At 40.9% G+C, this 11,821-nt stretch overlaps 2 protein-coding genes across 2 annotated transcripts; both read right to left on the bottom strand.

The window, feature by feature from the left end:
* Window positions 1–103: 103 nt before the first annotated feature.
* LOC141780632 (perforin-1-like) lies at window positions 104–4,810 on the bottom strand. The gene is made up of 5 exons (XM_074655943.1): window positions 4,687–4,810; window positions 2,435–3,010; window positions 2,169–2,307; window positions 1,867–2,078; window positions 104–1,754 (listed from the first exon to the last, which is right to left on the bottom strand). Exons 2-5 carry the CDS (start codon window positions 2,965–2,967, stop codon window positions 875–877), a joined length of 1,764 nt encoding a protein of 587 aa, XP_074512044.1. The 5' UTR covers window positions 2,968–3,010; window positions 4,687–4,810; the 3' UTR covers window positions 104–874.
* Window positions 4,811–5,231: 421 nt separating this feature from the next.
* On the bottom strand, window positions 5,232–11,803 carry LOC141780631 (perforin-1-like). The gene is made up of 5 exons (XM_074655942.1): window positions 11,773–11,803; window positions 8,349–8,924; window positions 8,062–8,200; window positions 7,735–7,946; window positions 5,232–7,499 (listed from the first exon to the last, which is right to left on the bottom strand). The coding sequence occupies exons 2-5, from the start codon at window positions 8,879–8,881 to the stop codon at window positions 6,620–6,622; spliced, it is 1,764 nt and encodes a 587-aa protein (XP_074512043.1). The 5' UTR covers window positions 8,882–8,924; window positions 11,773–11,803; the 3' UTR covers window positions 5,232–6,619.
* Between the last annotated feature and the right edge of the window lie 18 nt (window positions 11,804–11,821).

Here is an 11,821-nt window from a genome sequence, read left to right as displayed (position 1 = left end):
TTTACCACTTCCTTTCTGATATTGGGCAACACCGCCGAAGATAAACGCAACACGAACTCTCAAACCAAAAGTAATGAGATGAAACATCAGATACTACGAGCAGTTCAAATATTATGCTTTTATTCTTGAAAATCAAACAATATGTAAATAAAAACACACAAATTCATGACGTGATTAAAATACATAAAACACACTGGTACATGATATAAATGTTTGTATATATATTAAAATGCTACACAAAAATTGCACAATCTGCAAACATTCTTTTTATATAAAAGCATGTCAAACATAAGGTATAAATAAGTTTAGAAGCAAATGCTGTTTTGAATCAAATTCACATTTTGACAGCTGCAAGAACTTTTAGATGATTTACTGCATATGCTGTGAAAGACAAGTCCAGTATAATGGGTACTATATGATACAAATACACAGATACAGTATATAAAAACAATAGAAGTATCATCTCTGCTTATGCTGTTGTTCACATTTTGAATATAATTTAAACATTTTAGCAATACATTTCAGTCATCTGGATCTTTTGCTGATGTTGATTTCTGAGAGCTTTGTTTAACAATACTCTTCTGTCAAACACATGTATACAGAAACTGTAAACTGCAGACTTAAATTTACATTAAACTGAACAAAAACTGAAAATACCAAATATTAGGAACATTTTCCATAATTGATTTGCAGCCTTTTTGTCAAAACTTAAAATATTCTTCCCCAACAGACATACTTCTCATTCTTTATGATCAGTAGAGATTTAGGGATGTCATTTATGGATAAATCATTTTGCTTCAATTAACCTCATCGATACACCTAATAAAAAGAGTAATGTTGCTATGTAATGTAAGCATCAGTAAAGCCAATCATGTTATATCACATCCAACTTTGGAGTCTCGGCAGTAAGACTCTGGTTTCTCTGTGAGCTTGTTTCATCCACAAACACACCCATCTCTAACAGGATGGCCTTTGGAATAGGATGAGCATGGCGGGACACATACAGCTTCTTCAGACTTTGACTCATAGGCGAGGCCTTATAGTCCGTGCATGTATCTCCGCTCAGACTCGGAGCACATTTCACCTCCAGTTTGTAGAACAGCTGGCCATGTTGCAGGTTACAGAGATCCTCCTTGACTCCAGCAGTCAGAACTTTCTCACATGCGCCCAACAGGTCGTCGTCCCATTTGTTGTCTTCATCCCACACTTCAAATCTCACTTTATTTCCTGAGGACAAATCCTGGGGCCCCAGGTCGACGACCATGGCCCAGTGGGGGTAGTTGTTGTTGTAAATGACAGGAGAACGCTGGACCATCATCCCGTTAAAGAACACCTTGACGTAGCCGTCTGTGGATGTGGTGTGGTCTCCCCAAAGACCAGCAGCCCGTTGTACAGTTATGATGACCCGCGCCATGCCCTTACGGGTCGGACAGCAGTCTTGGTTAACACCGGGGTCGTTGTGGCATTGGCAGACGCAGGTATCCCTCGGGTCGCTCTTGATGCCGGCCTGACAGCGCTCACTACAGTTCTTCCACAAGCCTTTCTCCAGGATGTAATGACTAATGGCCGAGCGCAGGTTCTTCCGGACAGCGGTGTTAGTAGGCAGTAACTCGTGAAGCGAGTCCAGGGAATATGAGACAATGTCTGGGTTCTGTGGGATTGTGTTTAGCCATTCTTTGTAGGCTGATGGATTTTTGTCAGCAGAGAAGAGAAGGTCTGGCTCTGTGGTATGGCCCCCCTTTATTTCTGTGAACCTGTAGAGGAGAGAGTTGCTTCAAGAACTGTGCCAATTTGGCTTTTTTGGTGCTGAAAATAGTCAAAGTATGTTAATAAATAGAAAACGTGACAAAATATTTGAGAAAATACCTGTCGTTGAAGAGGCTGGAGAAGGATGTCTTGCCTTCCATCTTGTCGATGTCCTTGTTGCAGTGTTTTGATTGAGTTTTGATTGTAACCTTGATGCTGGCGGACGCCTCGGCTTCCAGGCACATGTTCACCTCCTCCATGCTGAGGCCCTGCAGGCTGGCCTGGCACTGCCTGACGCTGGTCACAGATTGAACACTTCCTCCCAACTTCACCTGGAGTGATATATTTAAACACATACCGCATAAGCAAATCTGCTGCTTTGTTGTTAATTTTTAAAAATTGTTTTCATAATGTTGGTTCACCTTGGTGACGTAGTGGGTGCCGAAGTTGTCAATCAGTTTGTAAAATCGTTGCTTGTTTTCAGGGCTGTAGATTGTGGGGAGCTGTTTGACTGCTTTTTGAAATTCTCTGTGCAACTTGGCAGTGCTGGACACTCGGTAGCTGTTCACCGTGAGATCAGACAAAGAAAGACCAATATGAAACAGATGTATAAAATTATTGTATGTATTGACAGAGCTAGGGGAGTGTGTGAGTATGAAAAGTTTCATCCCAGTCCTCGCCTTCTTACCTGTAGTACTCACAGGACATGCTTTGGCTTGTGAAGCTGAACTTGTCACTCTTTGTTTTTTCCATAGAGTACTCAGCCAGTTTAGAATGAGCTCCAGCTAGCATTACTGAACCGCCTTTTTTACCCGCATCAACGTCTAGATTGGCCTGCCAGGTGTTATCCACAGAAGAGGAGCTGGAGGTGACCAGAGACTCACTGGATCGGTGGACTGCACTGGCCACTTTCATGCTGCAGGACTGCTTTGGTCTCCAGTCCACCACTGACAACGGGAGCTTTTGCTTTTTGTTCTCCAGATAGGGGTTGCTGCACAGGGTACATGTTTTGTCCTTGTGTTTCCACTGATTCATGTTGAGCACAAAGGCTCCTTTACGCTCCATTTTGGTGATATCAAAGCCTTCACCGGCCAAATTGGTACCTGGAGCAAACTCTGCTTCTTTGCACTGACTGGGTGTCCCCTCTGTGCAGGATTGATACGTACACTGAGGGAGGGACAGTATGAGGCTGGCATAGATGCCAATATTCAACAGAAACATGTTGCTGTTGAGTCGGATGATGGATGCAGACTGATGGTTTATCCTGAAAAAGAAACATTATAGTTGAACAAACATAAGCAAGTGAAACAGTTTGTTAGTGCACCACTACTACTTTGACGTTGGACATATAGTAATTCTGTCACTCCTTTTTAAAGAAGTGTTTGACATTTTTTGGGCCAATATTTTATCCTTAATAAACACCTCTTTAGTTTGTGTCCAATCCTCCTTTAAACATACAGTGATACATCTTTCTTAAAAAAAACCCTACTCTATATCTGATCGTACTTAATAACTTAAGGACAATCTCATAAATGTTATCTTTACCTAAGGTCTTGGTTAAAGCTGTCTTAGCTTCTCTCCTTTGTAGACCACAACAACATTTTGGACAAATGTCTGTTGAAATTATGTTATTTAAATTGTATTTGATCCATCTGCTGCTTTTGATAAAGTTTGCCATTCTGTTCTTTAAGGCCATCTCAAAGTTCATATACAAGATAAGGCCTCGTGGTTTGAGTCTCGTCTGCACAATACTCTAGATCAGTTTCACTTACGAGTGATAACTCTTAATTCTCCTTTGATTTTTACTCTTGTGGTGTACCTCAAGGCTCTATTTTAGCACCTCTGTTATTATGCTTTCACTTGGGTTTGCTTCGAGAAAACATGACATCCCAAGTTTATTTGTGAAAATGTGATGAGGAAGGAAATGCATTCAACGCCGTTTATTAGACCTCAAGGATAAGCACACTGCGTTTTGGTGAGAAACACGTGAGGTAATCATAACTTTTGTTTCTTTACAAGAAAACTCAGCGGGGCACCTATAAGTCGCTTCTCATTTGCCACAATGGCGTCAAGCACTGGACGTTCAAAAATGTTCTTCAGCTAAATGAGATAAAGACAAATGTCCCTCAACATGCAAAGGTCTATATGTCACTTTTGAATGTACTGTAAAATTTGACAAGCAGTGTCATTAGTAGTAGCTTTTTCCGCCTTGCGATTATAAAGTCTTTTCTGTCTTCTAGGGATCAGGAGACTGTTTTACATGTTTCATATTCCGCATCTTAACGGCTGTAACTTTCTTTATGTGCGTCAGTCAGTCATCCTGGTCTTGCCTGCTGTTTGTCAAGAATTTCCTCATTGGCACCAAGAATAGAGACCAATGAAATATAGAATTAATTTAAAGATTATTTTATTGCCTTTAAGCTCTGTATAAATCGGCACAAATTTATATCTCGGATCTCTTAAGCAGCTATTCCATTTTAGACTTCTTAAACGTTCTGATCAGTTACTCTTTACTATTCTACATTCTTAGTCAAAATTCAAAGGTGATCAAACATTTTCCATTTTTGCCTCTCAGACTGTGGAACATTTTAGCCCTTACTGTCAGGCCTTTCTAGTCTATCGCCATTTTTAAAATCCTCTCTTAAGACCAATGTTTTTACAACTGCATTTCAATCTCCACAACTGTCACGACCACACGATTGCTTTGGTCAACAGTTGCTCTATACATCAGTGGACTTGTCTTACAGTAAAATAGCTCATTGAATATTTTAAACTCTCACAGATGTGACAGGACTGAACTATACTATAGAATTAATCAATGATCCAACAATTAACAGTTTAACAGATGCTTAATAACTTAACACAATATTAAATAACCCACAGACGGTTACATATGTTCGAATAAAGTGAAAGAATATTTCAGAATCAGCTTAGACTCACCTTCGCCTTGCCTGTTCACGCTGTACTTGTGAAACTGACTGTGAGCATGAATATCAGCGCTTTGCGCTTTTAAATGTCAAAAAAGCAGGGCGGGAGGTGGTGAGGGGGTGAGGTGATGGTGGTCTTTATGAGAGCAGGGGTGGGGGGGGGAAGAAGTGGTTCGACAGTTTCATAGATGTTGAGCAGCCCCAGTACTGAGAGGGAGGAGCTGGAGGTCTGTAGAGAAACTCAAACGGATAGTGACAACATGAAAGTATGGTTGGCTTTCCAGTCAATAACGAACCAGATACCACAGACCTATCATTTCTCTGAAGTGGTGGTGGGCTGTGGCCGTACTTAGTGAGAGCAGGAGACTGTCACACTATAATGATCAAAGTCTTAAGTTCATCAAAAGCACAAAGTAACTTGATATTTATATATGATAAACTGGGATAAAAGTTTTACTGAGCCCCGTGATAGAATTGGGCTGTTTCAGCAGCAAAGTAAATGAGTCTAAATTGAAATGCACAAACAACATATAGTCATACAAGTATGAGTTAGAACCGTTTTAGCATATGTAAAAGCCATTTATTAAGAATACTGAAAGGTAAATCCAAGATGGAGAAATTAACATTTTTGAAATTACCAAAAAGGGTATTACAGATAAGATAACAAGAAAAAACATCAATGAAAACTGATAAATGCATGAGGAGATGTAGAAAAAAAGAGTGCAACTAGGAGAGAAACTGACTGTAAAATATATAAAACATTTCTAACATGATGACATTACATGTGTAATGAACTCTACATGTGTGATCTAAACATAAAGCTTTATTGTTCTATCCTTCACTTCTCTCTTTAGAAATGGGAGTCAAACATCATGTAAAAAAATCAACAAGGCAATAATGTGATTAAAATATATGAAACACACTAGTACATGTTATAAAAGCCCATAAAGAAGCAATACAATGCTTTAAAAATGCAAAATAAGGCAAAGATAAGGTTGAAAGTAAAAGCAGCATTGAATCAAAGTCACATTTCAACAACTGCAGGAACAAAAGAGGCCAGTGTCTAATGAGCACTATCTGATGCAAATATGAAGATACATGAAAATATTGACGCTGTCTTTTCTATCTAGCCTCTAATGACAATAGTCTTTTGTCAAACACAAATCTCATTTTACTTTTACTACCAGAAGACCTCAATGTAGATTAAACTGAAATAAAAACTGAACGCAAAATATAGAGGACATTTTCCTGATATTGAGTCGCAGCCACTTTGTCAACAGTTTGTTAATTCTTCCCCAACTGTTGTGCCTTTTGCTTAATTTAGATTAACTGTATCAAACTGCCCAGTCGCACAGCAGTTCGTGAAATAGTCACACAATTGAATGTACTGATTCTTATAGATAGACATGAATTTCACTTTTTTTCCCTCACAAAATCAATTTGTATGTAATCCACGTAACTGGGAACCGGGAAGTATAAAGAGCGGCGAACACAGCGTAGGGAGTAGGTCGGATGGGTGGGTCAAAAAACACAGGACTTTTGCCCAGGACACCGGCGTTTGTGTCCCGTGTGAAATCAGAAGTCAAAGTTGATTTGTCACGTAACTTCCGTACTTAAGTTACGGCACTTCCGTAGTTATTTAAACCCAAATCACGATCTTTTCCTAAACCTAAATAATTTGTTTTGTTGCCTAAACCTAACCAAGACGATCTTTTCCTAAACCTAACGAAGTAGTATTATTTTGAAAAGACTGGAGCGGAACATGCTGGACATTCGTAGGTAAATGCTCAAAAAATGTGTTTTTATCAAAAGTCGTGCTGAGCGTCATGAAAAAAGTGTGTCTGTGTACACAAATCAAATAGATTACATTTTGTGACTATTTCACAAACTGCCGTGAGAATATGTTGCTAATACCTTGGATATAAGCATCAGTAAAGCCAGACATGTTATATCACATCCAACTCTGGAGTCTCGGCAGTAAGACTCTGGTTTCTCTGTGAGCTTGTTTCATCCACAAACACACCCATCTCTAACAGGATGGCCTTTGGAACAGGATGAGCATGGCGGGACACATACAGCCTCTTCAGGCTTTGACTCATAGGCGAGGCCTTATAGTCCGTGCATGTATCTCCGCTCAGACTCGGAGCACATTTCACCTCCAGTTTGTAGAACAGCTGGCCATGATGCATGTTACAGAGATCCTCCTTGACTCCAGCAGTCAGAACTTTCTCACATTTTCCCAACAGGTCGTCGTCCCAGCTGTTGTCTCGATCCCACACTTCAAATCTCACTTTATTTCCTGAGGACAAATCCTGGGGCCCCAGGTCAAAGACCATGGCCCAGTGGGGGTTGTTGTTGTTGTAAATGACAGGAGAACGCAATTCCTTCTGTTTGTTGAAAAACACCTTGACGTAGCCGTCTGTGGATGAGAAGTGGTCTCCCCAAAGACCAGCAGCCCGTTGTACCGTTATGATGACCTGCGCCATGCCCTTACGGGTCGGACAGCAGTCTTGGTTAACAGCGGGGTCGTTTTGGCATTGGCAGACGCAGGTATCCCTCGGATCGCTCTTGCGGCCGGCCTGACAGCGCTCACTACAGTTCTTCCACAGGGCTTTCTCCAGGATGTAATGACTAATGGCCGAGCGCAGGTTCTTCCGGACAGTGGTGTTAGTCGGCAGTAACTCGTGAAGCGAGTCCAGGGAATATGAGACAATGTCTGGGTTCTGTGGGATTGTGTTTAGCCATTCTTTGTAGGCTGATGGATCTTTATCAGCAGAGAAGAGAAGGTCTGGCTCCGTGGTATGGCCCCCCTTTATTTCTGTGAACCTGTAGAGGAGAGAGTTGCTTCAAGAACTGAACCAGTGCATACATTTGAACACTAGAGAAGCCAACGGCTTTTAGAAACAGAAAGTGGGTCTTGGATTAAGAGGGAGCTTTTGAACTCTGATATTTCTGGCATCTAAGTCAACCACAGTTTGGCACTTCCAGTGTATAAGATAGTAAATTAAAAGTGCAAAAGAATAGAAGATGTAACAAAATGTAAGACAAAGTTGTTCTATACCTGTCGTTGAAGAGGCTGGAGAAGGCTGACTTGCTCTCCGTCTTCTCGATGTCCTTCTTGCAGTGTTTTGTTTGAGCTTTCATTGTAAACTTGAGGCTGGCCGACGCCTCGACTTCCAGGCACATGTTCACCTCCTCCACACTGAGGCCCTGCAGGCTGGCCTGGCACTGCCTGACGCTGGTCACAGATTGAATACTTCCTCCCAACTTCACCTGGAGTGATATATTTAAACACATACCGCATAAGCAAATGTATTACTTTCTATAATTTCTGTAATGCTTGAATTTGTTAATGACATTGCATTTATTTGCCATCATTTTGGTTCACCTTGGTGACGTAGTGGGTGCCGAAGTCATCAATCAGTTTGTAAAATTGTTGCTTGTTTTCAGGGCTGTAGATTGTGGGGAGCTGTTTGACTGCTGTTTGAAATTCTCTGTGCAACTTGGGAGTGTTGGACACTCGGTAGCTGTTCACAGTGAGACCAGACAAAGAGAGACAGACCAATATGAAACAGGTATACAACCAGTATAGCATTTGAGCATTAAAGTTCATTCAGTTTGTCCATTGCATTTATCGTTGCATGTAGGGGAGTGGGTAGAGAAAAGTCTTCTTACCTGTAGTACTCACAGGACATGCTTTGGCTTGTGAAGCTGTACTTGTCATTCTTAGTTTTTTCCATGGAGTAATCAGCCAGTTTAGAATGAGTACCAGCTAGCATCAGTGAGGCACCTTTACGTCCTACTTTAAGATCTAGATTGATCTGCCAGTTGTTATTCACAGAAGAGGAGCTGGAGGTGACCAGAGACTCACTGGATCGGTGGACTGCACTGGCCACTTTCATGCTGCAGGACTGCTTTGGTCTCCAGTCCACCACTGACAACGGGAGCTTTTGCTTTTTGTTCTCCAGATAGGGGTTGCTGCACAGAGTGCATGTTTTGTCCTTGTGTTCCCACTGATTCATGTTGATCACAAAGGCTCCCTTACGCTCCAGTTTGGTGATATCAAAGCCTTCACCGGCCAAATCGGTACCTGGAGCAAACTCTGCTCCTTCGCACTGACTGGGTGTCCCCTCTGTGCAGGATTGATGGGTACACTGAGGGAGGGACAGTATGAGGCTGGCATAGATGCCAATATTCAACAGAAACATGTTGCTGTTGAGTTGGATGATGGATGCAAACTGATGGTTTATCCTGAAAAAGAAACATGATTCATGAGCATGTGAAGCTGTTTATTACTTCACCACTACAAGCTGCTGGTCGGACTAAACTAGTATAGAATTTGAAAGGCCTACCGTTGCTGCTTCCTCTACAAGCTGCTCGCAACCCACCTCCACCCCACCACCTCCTTTTAATACTGTTTCTAGGGCTGGGCGGTATGGCCTAGGATAATATTGCGATATTTTAGGCTATATCGCAATACACGATATATATCGCAATATTTTCAAATATCCTCTAAGTACTTCATAAATGCTCAATTTAACCCTTTGATGCATACAATCACACTAATATTATGATCTTGTAGTCCCTGCAGCATATGTCTGCATTAAAACCTTCTGTTGATATTCATTAGTGGTTCTTTGGAACAATTTTAATCTTTCATACAAAAAGGGATGGCTTGGAAACATTACATGACAATTTGTGTTCGATGTTCGCGATGTAGTCGTTTTCTGTACCGCGGGGGGACAAGCCGCGATACATCGACTATATTCGATATGTCGCCCACCCCTAACTGTTTATGACTTAATCAATGTCAATTCTGTTGTCATTGATGCCGGCTCTGTTCTGCACCCAAGGGGGTCTTTGCTGCTGCTCTCCCTGCCTTTGGCTTTCCATGTCTGCACATGGAAGGGCAGGGAGGAGTGCTCTCCTTGCCTCATGCTACCACGTAGGCTCGTGGATCCACGCATGCGCGTGGATGGGCAGGGAGGTCCCAGAACAGAGCCATACCGCCAAATATAATGTATATATTACTGCAAATGGGATAAGTGTTTTTGACTAAAGTGGTCCTGACTGAAATACAAGTATGAAATCTGGCAGGGAGTATCTAGAAACAAAGAGGAAAGTAACAAAATAAGATTCTGTGGCTTGCTTCCGTTCTATTTTAAAATATCACCTCCATCCAGTGCTCGAAGTGGACCGGTACTCACCAGTACGCAGTACCCGCACTTCTACATTCAACTCCTTGGCGTACCGGGACTTTTTATTGCGTACTGGAACTTCTCACAAGCTGCCGGTACTCTTCTCTGCCCTCTCCATATCAGGTTCTCTGGGAGACTCAGAATGGCACCAGCATATTTGCGCCACGCCTCATAACACCTCTTCCTAACTGGACACAATGCGAACGAGCGGACATCAGATTGTTTCAGTTTTTCCTAATGAAGATGTCCTAACTTGCTCCCGCGAACAGGCTGAGCGACGTGTCGCTTGTTTGAAAAAACGCTCATCCAACCAATTTTCCCTGGTCAAAATCAACGCTGACAACTGACAATTAATCAACGTCACTCTCTCTATGTAATAGTGACATCGTTCATAGTATCTGGACAGTTTTTCGCGCTCTATTTGGTAGAGTTCGCTCGATCACTGTGTGTTAGGAAGAGGTGTAAACCGTATGAACATAAAAATGAGGTGGGGAGCATCTGGACGAGCCGACGCACGACACAGGGGAGGGGGGGTCGAGAACGAGGGTGCTGTAATTTATCAATACAGTGTTCAAGTCGTTTTTTTGTCAAATAATTAGTGAACTGTTTGTTCTAACTTTTTAAAATTTGTGAACAAATATAATTAATGAAACATTATTTAAAAGTTTTCTGAATCTGTCCTTCTGATATATAGAATATGATTTTACAGGGCAAACATTTCCAGTAGAATTAAATGTTGAGACATTGGCTGTGATAAATAATAAAATAACATTTTAAAATAATAATTTAATTAGTGATGATAATGGTACAAAATGACGTAAAATTGTATAGTTTTAAGTCAAAAACCTTCAAATTTTGTTAACGGAGGACCCCAAAAACCAATATCTCGTAATATCTTTTATTGACTGTAGAAATTGAGAATGTGTTTCTGTATAATATGTAGCAGCATCCTGACTGGGCCAGTGCTCCTAAAACCTGAATGAATAGCTCAAACACCTCAGCTCTGCATGCATACCTGCCTGCTGCCAGTCTATAGACATCCTATAATATATTATAATATACTTTACGTATCAACACTACATACAAACACACCAGGTTAACCCTATAATGTTCCAGTTGGAATATTATTGGAGTATTATAGGACTACTATAGAAGGTGCATAGCAAAAGTAGAATAATAGCAATATAATCACAGCTGATTGACACGGTATAACATGCCTAAAGAAATAATGAATAAACAGGAATAAGCTGCAAGAGATTGCTGATACACACGCCAACATGCGAATTAGGGGAGTACATACACTTATTCTTTTCTTATTTTTAAAGCACTGCCCCCAACATCCCCAAAAACACAAAAAAACAACTGTCCGCTTGACAAATTATTCTCAAAAATGATTATTTTCCAGCACTTTCTGGTGAATATCACTGCCTCACTTGTATGTAGAAAACTTCCCAAGTTCATAAGCTTGAGAATTACACTTGCTGAATAACACCATATTCAGTCACTTCAGTGAAATCTTTCCATCACTGTTGCACCCGTCCTTCCGACTATTCCCACTTGGTTTTTAAAAGCAGCATTTCAGACGGTTGGTCCAGATATTTTAGCCATTATTAATTGCTCTCTGTCTACCAATATCTCCCCCTTCCAATTTTAAACATGCCACTGTTTACCCCATCTTGAAACCATCTCTGGATCCCTGTTTTAAGTCATTTTAGACCCATCTCTAAAGCTTGGGACAAACCTGAAGACTGCCATATGAAAAAAGGTTATTTGTTTTATTATTAGTGCTATTATTATTATTATTACTAGTATTATCATTATTATCATGATAATTATATTCAGTAGCCCACAGAAGTAAAGTTTGAAAGTATTTCAATACAAGCTAATCAGCATAGACTCACCTTTGTCTTGCGTGTTCACTGAATGTTGGAATCGGACTGTGAGCATCTA

This window comes from Sebastes fasciatus, chromosome 13 (genome assembly GCF_043250625.1).
Source record: "Sebastes fasciatus isolate fSebFas1 chromosome 13, fSebFas1.pri, whole genome shotgun sequence".
NCBI lineage: Eukaryota > Metazoa > Chordata > Actinopteri > Perciformes > Sebastidae > Sebastes > Sebastes fasciatus.
The sequence above is the reverse complement of the archived record's forward strand: the minus strand, read 5'-3'. Positions and strand labels throughout refer to the sequence as shown.